The 20,019-nt window shown below is 36.6% G+C and overlaps 1 protein-coding gene across 3 annotated transcripts in view; it reads right to left on the bottom strand.

Moving 5' to 3' along the window:
• Window positions 1-20,019, bottom strand: part of SLC8A1 (solute carrier family 8 member A1) — a 798,808-nt gene that overhangs the window by 350,826 nt on the left and 427,963 nt on the right. For 2 of the 3 annotated variants that reach the window (XM_073672538.1, XM_073672539.1), the window contains exon 8: window positions 303-17,139. In XM_073672538.1, the coding sequence (XP_073528639.1) occupies window positions 16,763-17,139 (377 nt within the window). In that variant the 3' untranslated portion in view covers window positions 303-16,762. Of the gene's footprint in view, window positions 1-302; window positions 17,140-20,019 lie in introns of those variants that run through there. The other variant, XR_012318097.1, reaches the window with a different exon arrangement.

Below are 20,019 nucleotides of genomic sequence, written 5' to 3'. Positions count from 1 at the left end.
TCCTCAGGATTTGACAGCAATTCTCATTTGGAAACTCAGGCTTATCAAACCTCTCCTAGTCCCAATCATTGACCCTCTTACAAACATAGAATAACTACCATATTAATGGGCTTATCTGTGAAATGCATTAGTTGAATCATTATTTATAACAACCAATCAGATCCCAGCATTTCATAGGCGCAGGTTAAAGAAAAGAAGCCTCAATGTATCATTCTTATCACAACACCACTGCAATAGTTATGTAACTGTACAACTGGAAACTGGAAACACTCATTGGTAGAAATAAGGAAGATAAAACCAAGAAAATTACATAATTATTATTACAGACTTGGAGACTGACAAAAATTTGTAGCAGAGATACATACAAAGAGACAAAATGAATGAAGAATTTACAAACATTTATATTTCAGTGTTAGGAAAGGTGTCAAGTGATGGACAATGATTTTTACACAACGGATCATTCCAAGCCAAGGGAGGGTAACATATTACAGAGATACAAGGTAAAAAGGTTTGCCACAATATACACAAATGATAGACAGCTCTTCTGATATAGACAAACAGCAGTAGGTACACACAGACCATGGTGACATATCAGTAATTGCTTTCAGTATTATTATTATTATTGTCCTTATAAATCGCAGATTGCAAATCACAACATACGTCAGGCAGCATGCAGGAAATAAAATATTTATTTTTATTTTTTTGCACCCATAACATACTTGGCAACAGATTTCAATCACTTATGGGTAGTAGTCCAGAAAGGTATATAGTCCATATGACTGTAATCAGCACAAGGTTGTTTTCTAAGAAAATGCACAGTGATAAGTTCAATAGATCTATGCTCTATCATACCACACACAAGAGCTGTGCTATTAGGAATCCCAGCACCTGCTTGTGTATAAGGGGTTATGGTCCCAATGGTTACTACAGGCATTAATAATCCATAACTTCCAAATTCCAGATTACAGTAAAAGAAATCCATTGATAATACATTCTTTATATGTAAAAAAATCCATATCATGCAAAAGTATTCACCCCCACTTGCTGGTTTCCGTAAAAGTTAGAACCCATTGTAGTAGGCTGGAGCAGCAACCTTTATTTTTTAAGTTAAAAAAAAAAAAAATCTTTTAACATCAAATACGTTTCACTCCAATTGTCTAATTCAAACATGTAGAATACATTGAGCAGAGTGTTTTTGGCAGTACAGTTTGTATATAGAACAGCTCGAAGAAGCTTTATTCACACACGTTTGGAAAAAAAATGACATACGCACCATTTCATCAAGCAGATACCATTACATTTAGAGTTTTTCAGGCATCCTGTAAACATCACTAACCAGAACCTCTTTGCAAAGCATAAAAAAATATTTGTAAATTTGCTATTACATCCATTGTTTAGAGCGAAGTTGGTTGGGCGGATGATCGCTGACAAAGATGGAGGCCTCAAAGTAGACAAATCCATGAAGAAGCCAGCAGAACAGTTGTTTCATCACAAGTCGGCTTAGCATTGATAAAACCAGAAAGTATTACGCTTTTGGCAGACAATAACATACGTGGATTTAGCAGAACTCGGTTTACCATTTGACACAACTCAAGTTAACAATAATTTTATGATTAACCACTTAGGGTTATGACTGTGCACAAAATCAGAGACAAATCAGTTCTGTCATATCTGAATGTTGAGAATTCCAAAGGTAAAGTGGAAAGTCCGTAGAGTACAGAATATTAAAGGGAACCTGGTAGGAAACACATGCTGCCCGAACCAGGAGCAGTCTAAACGGGCAGCTGAACTTTAGAGAAAACATAGTGTTAAAGTAAGCTCAGAATGGGAAGAGCAGTCAAGGGGGTTGATCCCATCGTCATCTTCCCGCACACTTTGGTGGCTTGATTGGCAGGTCCCTGCCTGTATATGGGGAGCTGGCGGAGCCACTCTTTTGACTCTTCTTCCCACTGTCAGTTCTATTTTCTTGAAAACGCTGCAGCATTTCACAGTGAATTATTGCTGTTTGTAAATAGGGAGCCCGCCCCTGCTTAATACTGCATGTGGTTGAGGGGGAGGCACATAAATCTGAACAGATTCCCTTTAAACTAGGGCGTTAGCTAGAAAAGATATAAAAGACGTATGTTAGAGGTTGAGAATGCATATTGTAAATACTATGGTATATCTCTACTACTCTCAGTGGTACACACTCTGTAGATCAGTATATATAGTCCTCCCCTTTCCTGCTGTACTAAGAGCTGGGTACAGACTAGACTCATCTGCCTTTGCCTGGCACACTCTGCTACCACAAATAAATAAATGCCAAGCATTGTGCTTGTAAAATGGCAGAAGGGACTTGGTCATAGACACCTGACTACATGAGAGGTAAGTAGCAGACATTAAATGGGTGGCAAACAAATCTTCTATACAGCTTGTTCCAAAGTGGCATTAAGAATCCATCATACATGGTTATTTCTAAACATGAAATACAGGATTATACACAATTCCTGGATATTGCACCCTCCTTCTGGTCTTAGTTCATACCCTCTGGGCCTTCCGCACTGAGATGTGAAAAATTCAAGAATCTTCCAACAACTTTGCCAATCCCAGACTATATCTGGATGATACATCCCACTGCTCCCCCACAAATACAATTTTAGATGTAGGAATTAGAAGGATGGTATGGACTTAACAAATGCTGTCATTGCCCCCATGTTTTACTTTGGTATGTGTTCCAATGTTCACTTCCGAACTTACACCAAATGCATTATTAGCTTTTTTCTGTATAATTTATTTACATTTTAAACACTACCCTTATAATTTTATACAAATGTATCATCCCGACTGTTCATTTAATATATTAATGAGCTTTTATCTTATCAGAGACTTTTGTGTATCATCCTCTGGTACCAAAAGACACATTTTAGGTCCCCAGTTGATTTTAGCTGAAGCCAATTATTCAGTAGGATCAGAGCAATGTCATAACACTACTTTTAATGTAATCAATAAATTCCCCTTTGCTTTCATCTTTGATAGCTGATAACTTTGAACATACTGCAGCTCATAGGGTACAATCAACTGATTGCTCAAATGGCAAGTGTTCCACTCAAATCACTTTAATGAAGGCATTTAACTGCTGCCAAAATAATGCCAACGGAGATGACTGAAATCAACACTAGAGCCCATTACCCATTATTACATAGATCTGTATTTATGTTATTTAAAGCGTAGCCTTGACTGTTCATAGAGGCTCGGACCAAGTTCATTCCTGCTGATATAATAAAGATAAGATTATGGCTTTTGTTTTATTATACAGATACATAAATAAAGATAAAAAGCAAAAGTTACAGCACGTATGATACGTCTATATCATAGTACACTATATACATATATCAAAATAAATTATCTTAACCTGGGAATCATTGTATACAGAGTAGCCATATAAAGCAAGAGGTTGTATATTGGCATTTATCCCTGAAAATGAATATAGAAGTCTTCTGGTCACATATTATGTGGTTTATTACATGTAGCAGCGGAATGGGGATGAGAGAGCACATATACGGATGGTTTGTCAGATATGGTGGGATGGACTTGGCATAGTTGACTTATACCGATGCAAGCAACAGCTTGTGGTAGGACATTTTCATTAATATTAATATGTCAATACAATATAGCAGCCATTCAAAAGTCTTTTAAAAATATTCAATGCACAGTTATCAGGTTTGACGTTTCAATTTGCCCATGGTATTGGGTGGCCATGCAGCTTCATATACATAAAATTCATACAGATGACCTAAAACGCTCTACTAGTTCCATACATAGCAAAAGAAAACATTTTCAGCTAGGTTAGGAACTAAAATTGTAATATAGGATGGCAAAATATTACTTTGACCATCAATATGTCTTCTATTTTGTAGGTCACTCAAGAATATCGCTCTTTGGAGCCATGCATGGATACTTAGAATATTGGCATGTCATAGTTTTCTTTTTGAACATTAAAACATTTAAGATATATGACATCAGGGTCAAAGTGGACCACCAGAGGGCTAGTGGATGCTCCAGGGGACCCAGGTTAAGATAAAATAATGGTTCTTTGACAGAGGCCCTAAAAGTCAAGCAAAAAAAATTGCTATATTTTGATGTTGGAGCTAATGACTTGCCATTAGGGTCTAATTCTTATTGGTTGATTCACAAATAACCTAGACTGGGATAAAATTAAAAATAGACTAATATCTTCTTGCCTGATGCTGGATATATGAATACTCAATACACTTTTTGAGCATAAGAGTGAACGTGTTTTTTATTTTTTAAACTCTATCCTGGAAAACTTGTTGGCCATAGTCCTTTCGATCGGTATATAATTGGCAGCTTATTTTAGAAGGATCTGTTGTTACTGTTATGTGTATGCCCACCGCAGACAGCAGATTATCAGCAGATCAGGCCAAATTTAGCTGGATCTATCAATGGTCTGTTGATAAATATCTCCCGTCAATGACCAGCTTAACAATATGTCTCAGTTTAGATACTGTATGGACTTGCTGTAGCAATTTTGACAATTAGTGGTGGTTCCCAAATACTAAGAAACAATTAGTTGCCCAGGGCAGAAGTTAAGCTGTGCATGACAACTATTAATCTGTATGGGGCCTCATAGACAGTAGATTGCTGTAAGCCAAACAATGGTTTGGCCATCAGCTATCTCTTCCGCTCCTCAGTACACACGAATGATCATTCTCTTGCGTTCTCTATGAGAGAGTTGCCGTCAGATCAGTGGCTTATAAGAGAACAAAAAAATCAACAGTCCAAAATTGGACATGCCAGATCCTTATCTCCTCCATAATCATCTGTCGAGGGAAAGTTGGAAGGTCCCAATACATATTAGACTTCTAAGATTTGACTACTGTGTATGGTAGCTTTATGACTACATTTTGTTTAGTGGTCACCTATTGGACTCGCTCATCCACAGTGGGGGAAAATGTGGCCCATTTATTTAAAAATTAAAGGTCTTTGCAAAATCACTTTTAATGTATGTATTGGGCCAGTTTGAAAACATATTTTATTGCAGTAAAAGTATTTATTCAATTCTTGAGATATTTGTAATACAGTATGTATGAGTTCATGTATTTCTAGCAGTAACATGCCAACCTTTGCAGAGCCTGACTAAATAGTCCACGGTAAATGACTAGGCACGGGACGATGATATGCTCCTTGTACTGCCATTCTCTGCAGTGCACTTCATATCGGCACACCGTGGAGCTAACAGATGGAAGCTACGCTGAAGCCCATACTCATTTTAATCTCCTCCTAAGGGATTAACTAAGAACTCCTGTAACAACATTTAATTACATCTCCGTGTCTCTTTGATTGATAGCCAGGCATGGGTTACTGGAACATGACTGAAATTTTAAGAAAGGTCAAAGAATTAAAAAAGCTAAAAGTGTTTGACACTGCAGTAATGATTCACAAGGTGAGTGCCCCGCAGCTTTCCTCTAATAAAAGAAACTAGTTTTATAATTTACATTGACAGATAGGAGTGGAATGATTACATAGCTTCTTGAAGACCCTCCATGGAGCCTAAAGTCTAACAGGGCCACCTGTAGAATGACTGATGTAGTGAAAATGTACACGACTTAAAGACTGTCTCAAAGTCCCATATTTAAAATGACTATCTATCCCACATCTATCTATGTATCTATCTATCTGTCTGTCTGTCTATCTATCTATCCCACATCTGTCTATCATCTATCTATAACATTGAGTAATGAAAAGCTTGCACCATATAACATTAAAAGCTATGTATTTTACATTGAATCCTATGTTGGCAGGTTTTTCAATCTAAAACATGTATGGTGGACCATAAAAGTCTAGGTTCCAACTTCAGGGACATCATCTTTCAGGAGGATGGGCTCCTGCACTCCACCTCTCCAATCTGCACAGTTGTGGCCTCCTGAGCAGGTGGCATTTTAGTTAGGTGGCCTCACATCTACTGGCAACTAGAACCATCCTAACGTGCCAAGAATTTTGGGCAAATTCTATGTGAAATTCACTTTCAGAAAATGTAAATATGATTACTCCAAATCTTAAAAATTTCTGTAGTGTAGTCCCAATTTAGAAAGCTTTGCTAAAAATTCCCCTTTACATCAGAAAATATGGAGGTGTCAGAGCTTCCATAAATCATAAATACATTGTTCATGCCTCAGTGAATGCAGGTTGATAGGAGGTAACATGAAACTGTGTTGAGGATTGAAATGATTGGCGTTCATTATGTGAATGATGGTCAGGACGTCATCTCTGCCAGTACCGATGGGGACCACTAAAGTGGCGGCATATGAATAGTAAGGGATTCAATAGGTAAGTAATAATTATTTCTTTATTTCATCAACATTTCCTTTGATTTACTTACATTGGAATAATTTTGGAAAACCCCTTTATGTATTCAGTTCCTTACATTTCTAATTTTGTACATTCAGTAGTGATTTCCACAGAAACCATGTAAATCAGTAATCCTTATAAAAGGAATAGATAATTCAATAACTACTTGGAATATATATAAACCAATTTGGTCTTTCCATTTTGGATAAACAATAGTCATTTTTATGTCTATATTATCCATTTGGAAGCACAAATTGCCACATACACAAATATAGTAGCCGCTGTTTTCCTATTGTTTATTAGCAATTGTCTGCGGGTTTCCCATACCGAACTATAAAAATACCATTACATTTTTTTTCTAAAATTCTAAAGGATCTAAGAAATCTAGATGACCGTAGGCTGCTTGATAACAAAAAATATTATGTACATGTAAACATTTAAAATAAGTCATATTTTCATTTAAAATATCTCAATGTTTGATTGGAATCTTGTATTAAATTTTTACACGGATGTAATTTATGACATAGCATCACCACAGCCATACAACTTTGATCATATAATGAAGCTATAACTATTTTTTATTCACTTGGGAAACTTTAACTTATTTTTTGCAAGATGTGTATGTAATATCTGGGGACAAATAATGTCAATGTAATAATATCCAAAATGGAAAACTGTTGTACATTCCATGAGAAATATTTTTTATTAGTAAATTCGTAATTTTTAAATCAGTAGGAATTATTAAGCTCTGCAATAAAATAATGATAAAAGTCCCTTGCTTGTGAAACATATCACTATCATAAAAACATCCATCAAAGATAGTGGACTTGCAGTGTTTTACTGACTGGAAAGTTTATAATTCTTCATTCCATGTATATCTAAGTAATTAATTTATTTGACTTTCTTTGGCTCCAAAAATACCAATCTATGCTGAATATTAAGAGTTTTTTTTCCAAAGTACTGTACTGTTTATTGTTAAAGAGTCTTGACATTTCTTGAAAAGGACTACTGCAGAGAAAATTATCTACAGACCTCAGTTTTGGAAGTGATTGTAGGCTTTACTACCCACTTGTAATTGATTTTCTCCATTTAAATTCCTTAATTGCAAATTGTTTCCAGTTGTAGAAAAGTTATTTTCATTTAGAAATAAGAAATAAGTATGTAAGATTTACTGGAAATGGAAAAATATTATGAACGCAGATGTGATAAAAAAAATATATATATATATATTTTAATAAGTTTAACCACAGAAATCCAAGCGCCTTTTAGGGGTTGTCCAAAATGCAAGTCTATGCATCCATGAAAAAAATCAGACAACAAGTCAGATGCTATCCGTACGCTGTCCATTATTCATGGAGTATTTGATAGCGGAAGTATAAGATGCTTCCATCAATTTTTTTTTCATACAAGAAAAACTGATCAAATTCTGATTGTAAAAACTGACAAACTGAGCAAGCACTAATGAAAATCTGATCCAAAACAATGATGAAAATCGTGGAAAAAACTATGATGAAACTTGGTCTGTGTTTTGCGTACAAGAAAAATTACTGATGTCTGAATGAGAACTTAGATATATATTGAGATGAAAAAGAAAAATAAAAGTTCATTTTCAGCCAGGTAGAACATGAGCATGCTTTAAAAGGAATCTGTCAGCAGTTTTTCACTATGTAATCGGAGGACAGCATAATGTAGAGGAGGAGACACAGATTTCAGTGATATATCACTTATTAGGCTGTGTGCTGTTGTTTCCATACAATGGATGTTATATCACGAGGAGATTATCACTGCCTAGACTACATGGCACCTGAGCCCTGGTCTGACCACGGCCCCTCCTCTAATTAACAGCTTACTGTCAATAGACAATATACAGAGAAAGCTGTGGTATGGGCAGGGTTCGATGCTATATCTAAAACCTCTGATTGTGTAACAACTGCTGTAAACTAAGTGATACATCATTGGAATCAGGGTCTATTTTCCTACATTATGCTGCTCTCAGATGAGGTAGAAAAAACTGGTGACAGATTCCCTTTAAAACCATATAACAACCACAAAGGAGCAAAGATGACTACAGGTTCACTTTATGGCCGTGACACTTTCTCATACTTAAAACTTTTCATGTAAATGACAGATTAGGGAAACCAAATATCGTGTAATGTTCACTTCTCTTCACCTATATCCTTTCATACATATAAACATGTTCACATTGCAAAAATGCTTTCATTCCTGTGTAGCGTGAATTTATTTAGGAATGATTTTTAAAAAATTAACAAAAACAATATTTGTATAAAATAATGCAAATACACAAGAAAATGAACACTAGTCGGTCATATATTTATACTTTGGAAAATATTTAGCGATTTCATAGCAATGATATTAATAATGATAATGAAGTTGTATGGTGACAAACATTGAGGAATCAAAACGTCAAGTTTATGGAGAATCCATAGACAATGGCTAGATTTCCATCACAAATTGAACATATTTCACTCATTGTTATATGGTTGAGTTTTTAGTAATTTAAAAATAAATTTTTTAAAGTTTTTTTTTTTTAAGATTATGGTTACTACCCTTTTATATCCCAAATTTCTAATTTGGTTGAATCCCTGAATTGATAAATCATGAATCATTTTTTTATCCATGGCAAAAAAAGGTTTCATTATTTTGGCAGTGTTAAGCAAGATGAAAAATGTTTCTCACAACAATTTAATTTTTTTGTTGTTTTTATTTTTATAAGCATGAAAGCAAAAAAAAAAAGTGCCAATTGACAAAGAAAATAGATAATACATTGTATGTACAGTATCATATGTCATCAATAAACCTCAGAGTTTCCATTTATATTGTGATGATGTCATTTGAACGTGAACCACAAACAATTATCACAGTATACGTGCTTAATCTTACATTGGTGCACAAAACACACTATAAAGTTTCAAAGAAAAAAAATAAAAACTTCAATCCCTTTCGTTAAATCTGTATAACCCAAGAAAACATGAAACCCCGTGTACTGAGATATAATTTTAAATATATATTTTTTTATTCCAGAACCTAAGCAAGGCAAAAAAGGATTGACAACTTTTTCCCCAAATCCCCAAATGCAACTTTTTATTTATTTTATTTTTTCTTTTTTTTTTTCATTTTTGTTGGTAAGCATGCATTATTAGCAGTGAGTAGTGTTGTAAAGATAGGACTGCAATATTTGCAAGGACAAAAGTGAATTTAAAACAAATATAGGAAAAAACAACAGACAAAAGTGCAAAATTTGGTGTTTCTATTGTAATAGCTAAAATGTAAAACATCAAGGCCCTGATTCATCAAGACAGGCGATTTTCATGAGGGAGCATGGTAGAGTCAGAAGCTCCTGATTCATAAAGAGGCGCACACCTCTTAATGAATCAGGAGCGTGTGACAAGTGGTGTGCACCTTTGTGCACAAATCTTACTCCAGTCAGTGACTGGAGTAAGATTTTAGGCAAAGGGAACGCTGAAGCTAGTCACGAATAAGATGAGCTCTGGCATCACGCCCCTGCTACACCCCACCCTGCCCCAGCTTTGCTCATTTTGGCGCAGCTGAAAGAAACTGAAGTGAAAATGACAAAAGTTGCAACTTGGAATTGCACCAAAATTTTGCAACTTTTCAAAGCAATTTAGGCCATAATAGTGGTGAAATAGTTTTGATTAATCGGGGCCCAAATCTTTTTATACTGATTCAATTTATAGTAAATTCATAAACTACACATTGCCAGAAATGTAACAAATGTAACAAAAATTATTTTTGTTACTTTTTTTTAATGGCCAGGATCCGACTCCCAGACACCGACTAATTCTGAAAATGAAAGAGACTCAGTGATAATGTAACCGGTGCACCCACTTTACAGTGGCCCCCTAGTCATCTGTGGTATGGCAAACTACAACATGGCTGTATTAAAGTGGTTTCCTACAGAGCCAGGGTGCCGGAAACGATGCTGTGTCCCCTTTATTCTCAGGATTGTGGGGGTATCAGAGGATCGAACCACAACAATTGAAGAGTGATGGTATAACTTAGCAATATATCCTCACTTATATAAATACCACTTTAAATTATATATTTCACACCATTTAAACTGTGATATATTTAATTGTTTTTTCCCTCAAAAGATCCTTATACAACAAAATGCCCATTATATTTTTGAAGAAGAATTTTGTACTTTAATTGTACAATTTTTGAATTAATTTTATTTAAACCAGAAAGGGAAAGGAGCAAAATTCCAAGCTGAGATCTTAAAATCCTTGGCATAGTACAATAAGCTTTTAACTGGTATGAATATCAGCCATCTGGAATTTCTCTCTATTACATATATGCTGGCATAAACATACTTTTATGTCAGAAGAAAAGGTGCTGGCACATTGTCTTTATGGCTAATGTATCAAAGTTGAAAATGTTATTGTCATTTTGGGTTATATAATGTTCTCAAATATGGGAATTTGGGGAATTTCTAAAATATGATCAAGCTTTCTCTTCACAGTTGACCAATCCAGACAGGTCAGATAACAGTTTGGTAATTGTAATCCATGCAGATCAGACTATTGTTTTAAGACCCTAGAAAGATGGTGCCAAAAACCAGTTCTCCCACAAGCCAAAGGGCAAAAATTGGGATATGGTGACACTTAAGCCCACTCCTGATAACATCTAAGATCTAGCTATGATGTAACAGCTGTAGGTGATGGCGGGCTAAGGGGGTTTTCACATTGCGTTCTGTGTCCCCGTCAGGGCATACATCCAAAATCCCCCTCAAAACAGGGTCTGGACGTATGTGCTGATGGGGACCATAGACTGCAATGGTGTGCCGTGCACTTTTTCCATGAGTGTACACCAGAGGAGGCGGACACTCAGATGTAGTAGCCAACGTGTCCACCTCCTGTAGGTGTACACTCCCGAAAAAAAGTGCACGGCAGAGCGCACGCTCACTCTGCCGTCACCACTGCAGTCTATGGCCCCCGTCAGCGTATATGGGAACTAAAGGAATCAGCACCAAGAAGAGGGCACAATTTGGGGATTTCACTTATCTGGAAATTTCCCCAATCAATAAATAATTCAAACAAACAAATTATTTTTTTAAGCCAATAAAGGCAGTGTTCAGACAAAATAACATACTAAACAGTTAAACCATAAATTCTCAAATTAACATAACATACTCCTGAAAATGTGTACAACTACTGTACCTATTGCTTAGTCACAAGGTATCTTTCCAATGGATTATTATATGCTTAATTACCTGTGTAAAATAATTTGTGCAAAATTCTTTACCAAGTAAGTAAGACTATGAAGAGAAAATAATACATTCTACATTTTTGCCTAGAAAGAGATTTGATTATGTGATTCCACTCCATACGACAATCATTGCATTTTGTCTGTTGAATTCTTTTTGTTTCCGTGATATGTCTAATTTGGGATAATAACATTTTCTTTTTCTTATATCATTCAGGGTCAAAACTACAAATGATATGGTATACTAAAAGATAGCATGACATAGCATTATCTTTATAGCAGGCTTTTATTGGGCCTCATGTCTAAAAAATAAGTGGGCAATAACTGGAGGTGTTGCTTACGGGAACCAGAATTCAGCTTTTTTTTTAAAATAATTTTTAAAGTTTAACAATGAAAGCAGCGATCAAATTGGGCAGATTGAGACCCCAGTTCTGTCTGTGTAAGTGCAATATTCCCTATATTGGCGTTAGATTGAATCTTATTATTATATAGTTTTAAAACTTATGCGTAAAAAGCTGCCATGAACAGATTTCTATTTTTTGTAAGGGAAATGGAAATTTACACCAGTACCATTCTAGAAATCTTGCAGAATGGAATATGACCTGTAGTCACATAAAGCTGCATTTTGATGTTGTGTTCAACTTTTGACAAAATGGAAGTTTTCAACTAGAAAAAACGGGCGACTTTCATCTCAGTTGTTATCCATATGGCATCCGTTTTTATACATCAGCAGTTATTAAAATTTACAAGACCAATTACCTTTTTTTATATATGAAAGAACAGCAATGTATCTGTGAAAATTGGATGGTACACAGATAATCCGTATGGAATCCATTTTTTTTGCGTACCCATAGACTTGGTATTAGCGAATCTCATAGAAGAAACTAGTGTTGCAAAATTTTTCAAGTGCAGACTTGGTTTGTTAAAAAAAAATTGCTCATCTGAACAGCGCAATTTAATGACATTGGTCAGTTTTTTCACGGACAAGCACTCAGACCAAAAATAAGGTTGTATGAACCAGGCCTTACAGTAAGATTTATAGGGGTTAATCGGCCTTTTAAAATTAATGGCTTAACCCTGTCATAGACTATGAATGTTAGATCTGCACTCTCTACAGCAGCTTGCACTCATATTCATACTTGCCTTTCTGTACTTTTTTAGCGGCAATGCAAACTATTGCAGCGCCGCTCCAATGAAATAAATAGGACAATGCTGCAATAGCTTGTATCATTGCTGTGAAAAGTACAATCTAGCTAAAAAGCTGCTGTAAGAATCTTCAACCAGCTGTTCAGACGAGTACTAAATAGTTACTTCTCCTCGATTTAATATCGATGGCCTATACTTGGGTTAAGCCATCAGTTTTAAAAATTTAGCTAACGCCATTAAAGTAGCAGAAGCTTGATTGAAAAATTGCTGTATATCAATGAGTTAATTTCTATAACGAACTACAATAGGTTCAAATTATAATGGGCTGTGGTAAAGATTCCCATGCGCCTTTGATAACTATCTCTGACACTCCCCCCCACCCCCAATTCACATAAATTTATTTTTTTGTGTTTTCAATAGTAAGAGGGGTAGACTGGCATCTCTAATGTCCCAGGAGAACTTAAAGGGGTTTTCCCCCGAACAAAGTTCATTTTAATCAGTAGATTTTTTTTTAATAAAAATAAGTTCCACTCCTCTTCCCTTATCATACCTTTTAACATTTTCAATAAAAATCATTGAAAACAAAAATAAGTTCCATAATTAGATGTGATTTAAAAAAAATGTTCCTGTGCTGAGATAATCTTATAAATGTGCCCCTGCTGTGTACTGTGTAATGGCTGTGTCTGACCGTGCAGGAACATGGTCTGATCATACCACAGCTCCTGGACAGGGTGGGGTGCAAAAAATGAACTGATATTACAGGATGTGATTGCAGCTGATTGTTTTTTTTTAGGTAAAACATTGCTTAAAAATGGGCAGTAAAATGTTTTACCTTACAAAAAGAATTAGCTGTAATCCCATTTTGTCCTGTCTGTATACTCTTTTGCTTCCTTCCCTGCCCAGGAGCTGTGGTATGATCAGACCATGTTCCTGCACAGTCAGACACAGCCATTACACAGTACACAGCAGGTGCACATTTATAAGATTATCTCAGCTCAGGAACATTTTTTTGAACATCTAATTGTGGAACTTATTTTTATAAAAAGATCTATTCATTAAAATGAATTTAGTTAATGGGAAAAACCACTTTAAGGATCAGGCATTGAAACATACCCAATCATTCTTTTTGTCGGAGGAGAGTTGAGAGGCCCTCATACACATTAAATGGTCCACAGGTCCACACAAATTTGGCCCGTTTGGCTTTCATCTAATGTATATAGGAGGCAGTACTTCAAAGCCACATTCAAGTTAGAGTCTCCATCAGGGATACTGTCAATTTACAGAATTTGTGAATAGCTGGAAAATTCATCCAGTTAAGAGTTAGTATTTCAATGACTGTAAATTAGTAAATCAACTTGAGGTGCAAGGTAGGTACATCAAAGTGTATTACCAAAGTGCATGTACTGAATGTCTAGTACCAGCTCTAATTGCTATATGTAAGATTTGGTCCTCCGCCTTTCCTACTCTGGACAATAAGCGATAGGCTTCATGTTATTATCACCATAAAGGATTCTGAAAACCTACAGTACAGAAAATAACTGATCAACGCCCAGCAACTATTCATCATTACATTTCCTTATTTTGGGAAAAAAAATTCTAGTAGTTTTGGAACCAGTTACCAGTTTCCATCAGGTTTTAATGGTTCTCATAAAACAAATTAAAATTGTAATTTGAGGGATTACTATATATTACTTCCCACTAGTGCTAAAGGGTTTAGCAATTACTTTGTTATTAATAGATTATCCTTAACATAGGCTAGCAATATCTGGTCCGTGAGGGTGTGACATCTGGCACCTCCGCCTATCATTTGTTATCGGCGGTGGTGGACAGAATTTCTTGAATGCTGACGGAACACTACAGCACCATTAAAACTATAGTGGCTGTGGCCATGTACTGCAGATCCATTCCCTATTCATTTTCCCTGTATTCCAGCATCATCTGAGAACTTACAGCCGCTGGTAACAGCTGATCCGCAGGCGTGCCGTGTTTTGTACCCCCACCGATCAGATACTGATGGCATATCCCAAGGGTAGGCCATTTATAAAAAAGTAGTGCCTAAACCCTTCAATATCAATAATCTACATAACATAGGTCCCAACAGCTGTTGAAAATCATCATCATCTATCATTAGAATTGGCTTCATCTGTAACAGTCTTTATGATGAGCTCCAGGTTGGCACAGTTATATCGTATTATTCAGGTAGGCATGATATGCTCTATGTGAAAAAGGAGTATCTGTGCGGCCAGAAGGGCACTTCAAGGTTTAATAATAATAATGCATGCTAATTTTTAAGTTTGCTGAACAGTAATGATATTGGAGTTTTCCTATAGAGTTTTTGCAACAGAATATAAATATGGACGGAGACTTTTTCCTTGGAAAACATCCAAAGCAGAGTTATCAATATTGTGCTAGTAATTTGATAATGTATCTTTTGGCAACAAAGTCATACTTTTGCCACACTTTCAAATTAACAGCAGATGGTCTTCAAAATAGGTAACAGTGTTGTATGTAAGCTGCATGATATATATATGTATATATGATATATTACAGTTACATCAGATGTAACAGATGTGATACTGAAAAAACGCCTACATCTATAAAGAAAACTGAGACCAAAGCTGATGGCTATTTAGGACTACAGACCCACTAATTCCCTTTAGAAAGTCTATAAAAAATCCAGTTTTTTTTCTACTACAAGGCAATGGCACTGCTTTCAAAAAAATAATTGTGGAAAATGTGCTATAATAATGAAAGGTGATATGTCTAAGATATAACCCACTAGTAGCAATCCATAGCCTCTATTAGTTACTGTAAAATATATAAATTCTAATAAATACTTCCTTAAATAATTCTTTAATTTCCTAGGCACATTTTTGGTATTTAAATATCTGCATCAGACCCATATTAAACCCTTCAATGGGCAATGCAAATAGAGAGGCTTTCACATCCTTCATTACTTCTATGCTGCCATACTGTACTGTACTTTGTACAGAACTATGCTGAGTTTACGGAGGTTGTCTATATTACTCAAATACACAAAGCAACCCCTAAACCTTACAAAAGAAAAACAAGTAACGAAAAAATGGAAAAAAAAAACCTATCACAAAAACACATCCATGTCTTTCACATTCAATCAACATGGGTTAACGGGGAGGGATAATCGCTAAGCTACGGCATACACAAAATACTTTTCATTCATGCACAACGGTACACATAGAACAAGGACATTCCAAGACATGAGTATGGTTATGGATGGATAGGTGCCCAGAAGACTCTTGCATGGATGGCTCTGGATGTGGTCTACGTGACAGCAGACAAGTTGTCTAGACCACCAAGGGACTTCTAATAAGGTCATTTTTTATGTAGGTAAAGCACAAACAGGAAAGACTCATTGTAGGTTGGTGACTTAGAACAGGGAACACATGCTAGTTACAATGCAACAGTTAGTTGGAGAGGAGAAGGCTACTTGTTTTTTTGTCTCCATTTACTCATTTCTTGTCCACACGTGAATCTACTAAAGCATGGCAAAGTCAAATGCCGTAGAATAAACATTTTCAACCCATCCTGTTGGCAAGCGACTTCTCCATTTGCCACTTGGGTTAATAAACTTTTGGCATTGGATATTTGAATATCAGTAAAGTTTCTCTTCCGGACTCTCACCCCCTCTCACTCCCCAATAACATCAACGAAAAAATAGTTACTAGTAATTCCGGCATCTTTACATTATAACAAAAAGGCCCAAATAGCATTCAGATTAGTCATTTCAAAAATAAAAGTAGTCAAACATTTATAGTACACTGTTTTAGATACAGTTGCAAAGATGTCCCTGCATCAATGCCTAGTTCAACATGATGCCCCAGGGTAAGAAACCTTAAATTCTTGCTCCTACCCATTAAAAGGAACGCTTCTACAGGTGCATTCCATCAGCAGGTAAGTGGAAATGGCAATGTCTCTTTTTTTTTTCCTCTGTTCATTCTACATATATTTATATATATTTATATATTTACTATGTTGGAGTGTTTATTTAGAAGCCCGGTATGTGGCAGTAGGCTTCCATGGATGAGAAGAAAATGTACAAGAGCCACAAGAGAGTAAAGAGGGCCGATGTACAAAGCTTGGCAGTCCGTGGTCCACCCAGCTCACCGCCAATTTCAGGCCGTCGTCTGTAGAGCAGGACACCAACGTTTATGAATGCAAAAATGGTGAAAAGAGTGACGGAGAAAGCCAGCGTGCCAGGTTGGACTCTAAACACCTCTCCACGAGCTGTATGGTAAATGGCAGCAATGGACCATGCTACGCCAATCCCCAGGAAAACATTCACAGCGTTGCTACCGGTGACATTACCTATGGAGGCATCAGCATATTGATCCTGAATAGCTGCTACTTTGCTTGCAAAAGTATCTGCGGAGACAAAAGGAAACAATTTTGTCAACCAACAGAACAAGGCAAACAGTCTCTAATATTATCAAACTTGGTAACACAGTATCTGTTCCAAAAGTGGTCACAACACCTCGACCTTCAGAAGTTCAACCAAAGAAAAGTGAAGTGACTTAAAAACGCTAGTCCTATTCTAATAATATAATCATAATAATTTTTATTTCTATAGAGCCAACATATTCTGCAGCACTTTAAAATTCAGAGGGAACTTGTACAAAGAAGATAAGACATTAACGAGTAACACACAGATCAACACAAACCAAGAGGAGTGAGGGACCTGCTCACAAGCTTACAGTCTATGATGAAATAGGGGGGACACAAAAGGTAAAAAAAAAGTGCTTGTCATGTAAGATCCAGCCATCAATATAATAAATAGGGACATTCAAATAATGTTGCATGAACCAGTCCCAAGCCAGTATCTGTACAAGTACAGATACAAAGTGCTACTGAGTGCATGGAAGGGAGAAGAGGAAGTAGATTAATGAGGATCCATGATATTTGGGGATTGAGCTTCATTGTACTGAGCTGTGGTGTCATGGCTCCATACACTATACACTTCAGGACCCCCCATGGTCTGACATTGGTGACCTAATCCTTAGTCTTGAACCATTCCTTGGAGTGTTATATTAAAACAAAAACGTCTGTATAATCCACGCAAGACTGATCCTCCTGAGTGAGGGCTTCTCTTTTTAACTGCTCTTTAATCTGACTAATAGAGGAGTGTCCTATATAGAGGGTCTTCCTCCATGAACTATGAATTGCATAATAAGGTAGATAAACCCTATAATGGGGTGAGTATACTCAATAATTGAAAATATATTCAGTAAATGAAAGTTGTTTTTTTTCCTTTATGATTTTAAATTCTCAAATGAAAAACATGGTAAATGGTGAATAGTTTTGCACATGCAAAAATATTTGACATATTCCAATATGATAAAACAATGCATTATTTCCATGCACAGTCACAATCTAGCACACATTTTCTAAATGGAAAAACATCCTAATGTGCATTATTTCCCACACTGTCTCCGTTAGCATTGGGAATGTACAAATGAGAGTTTATATGCCGCTCATGACCTAATAATAAACTTCCCTACAGGTTCATCTTGGTGCTATCGAAATAGGAAACTGTGTAATTTGTGATGTTTACTTCATGGACATCATGCTGCTTTCCAGGGCATAACCAGACTGAAATATGTATTTTCTTTAGGACGGGCTCATCTGCTGTTTCGCCTGATTTAATCCACTTGCCGGCCACTGCATTTTCCACTTATTTGCACTAAATTGCATCCAATGTGAAATAAATGCCTATGATAAAACAGCCATTTTACAAATATTGCTCTTTTGTTACCCATCCAGACTAGATGTGAATGAACCTTTTATGTTCTCTCTGCCTTTCCTTTGACTCATCGAAGCTTTGTCGTTTTTGCAGAGATGCATTTTACATAAAGGCTTTTTGCAAATTCTCTTTTTATTTTGTTCAGACATAATAAAAGCATTAGGCAAGAAGAAATAAAATTAGCATGTGGGATACATATCTGTTCAATAATGATAGAGAATGGTATGACATGCCGTTATGCCAAATGCAAGGAGTTTTTTTTATCCCTACAAACAGAACTGATAAAGATGTGGTCCATTAGTTTCTGAAATTAAGAAGTACACAAAAAAAAATAGATATTAAAGGGGTTGTCAACTACTAGGACAACCCCTTCTTGATCTAAATGTTTGACCCCGATAAAATAAAAAAGCCTATACTCACCTCCTGTGCTGGAACCGATCCAGCAGTGTCAGCACTCGCTCTCCCCAGAGCTCTCGTGTGGTTGTTGTGACACGTGACCTCGGCACCCAATCAGAGCAGGCGTCACTGTCTCCACCTTCGCACGGATTGAACATTAAGAGGAAATCCGGGCTGCAGCTGATCTCTGACTTCCTCTTGATGATCGTATGAAGGCGGGGACAGTGATGCCAGCTCTGATTGGGTGCTGGCTCAAAAGCCACAACAACCGCACGGGAGCCCCGGGACCGCGAGTGCCGACACCACTGGAACGGCGCCAGCACGGGATGTGAAAATAAGCTTTATTATTTTATCAGGGCCAAACATTTCGATCCAGACGGGGTTGACCTTCCTCCTACTTTACATAATGAATCTAGTAGTGCGAGACTAGGTAAAATAGGAAGCAGGTCAGTGAAGTCACAGTGAGCTGTCATAAGAGCATACAGATGAATATGTAAGCAGAGCACCAGATAGAGCGCCCCCCATAGCCCGCCCCGGAGCACGAGCATATCATTATCTCCAAACTGAAAGTAAAGATTAGACAAGAACCACAGGACGGATTTAATCAACCAAGGTATTATATTAATCAGTTTAATGTCGCCCATCTGACAGTGTATGTAATTTACTGAGCACAATCCTGCTGACAGGTGCGCTTTAATGTCACATGACTGTCTGGAGTCACAGCGCTGACATCGTAGGACCGGCGCCAGTCAAGAAGGTGAGTGTACTTTTTTTTATTTTATTTTTATGTGAGGCACTTCAGCAGTTGAGAAGGGGTAGTAAAGTAATAGATAACCCCCTTACCAACTGCTCTAAAGGATAATCTTACATCAAGAAAAAGTGGTCAAACCATCACTGCCACGTTGATAAAAAAAGTGACTCCCACCTTGACAATATTTTTAAATGGACAAACTTGGTGGAGCTTAGACAGCCATATGGCAATTTAGGGATAAGAGTGGGAAAGCCTGTTTGTCGCAATCATAAAACTTTGGAGATCTTTGTAAAAGAGTAAAGCTTGGCTGTGGAAGCCAAAATAGTATTAACTCTGCTGAAAGACAGGTACATCTGGT

The sequence above is a fragment of the Phyllobates terribilis genome, unplaced genomic scaffold (assembly GCF_046119375.1).
Source record: "Phyllobates terribilis strain yellow unplaced genomic scaffold, ASM4611937v1 Scaffold_3__8_contigs__length_932513732, whole genome shotgun sequence".
Lineage (NCBI taxonomy): Eukaryota > Metazoa > Chordata > Amphibia > Anura > Dendrobatidae > Phyllobates > Phyllobates terribilis.
Note: the sequence above shows the minus strand (reverse complement) of the source record. Positions and strands in the feature narration are given on the sequence as shown.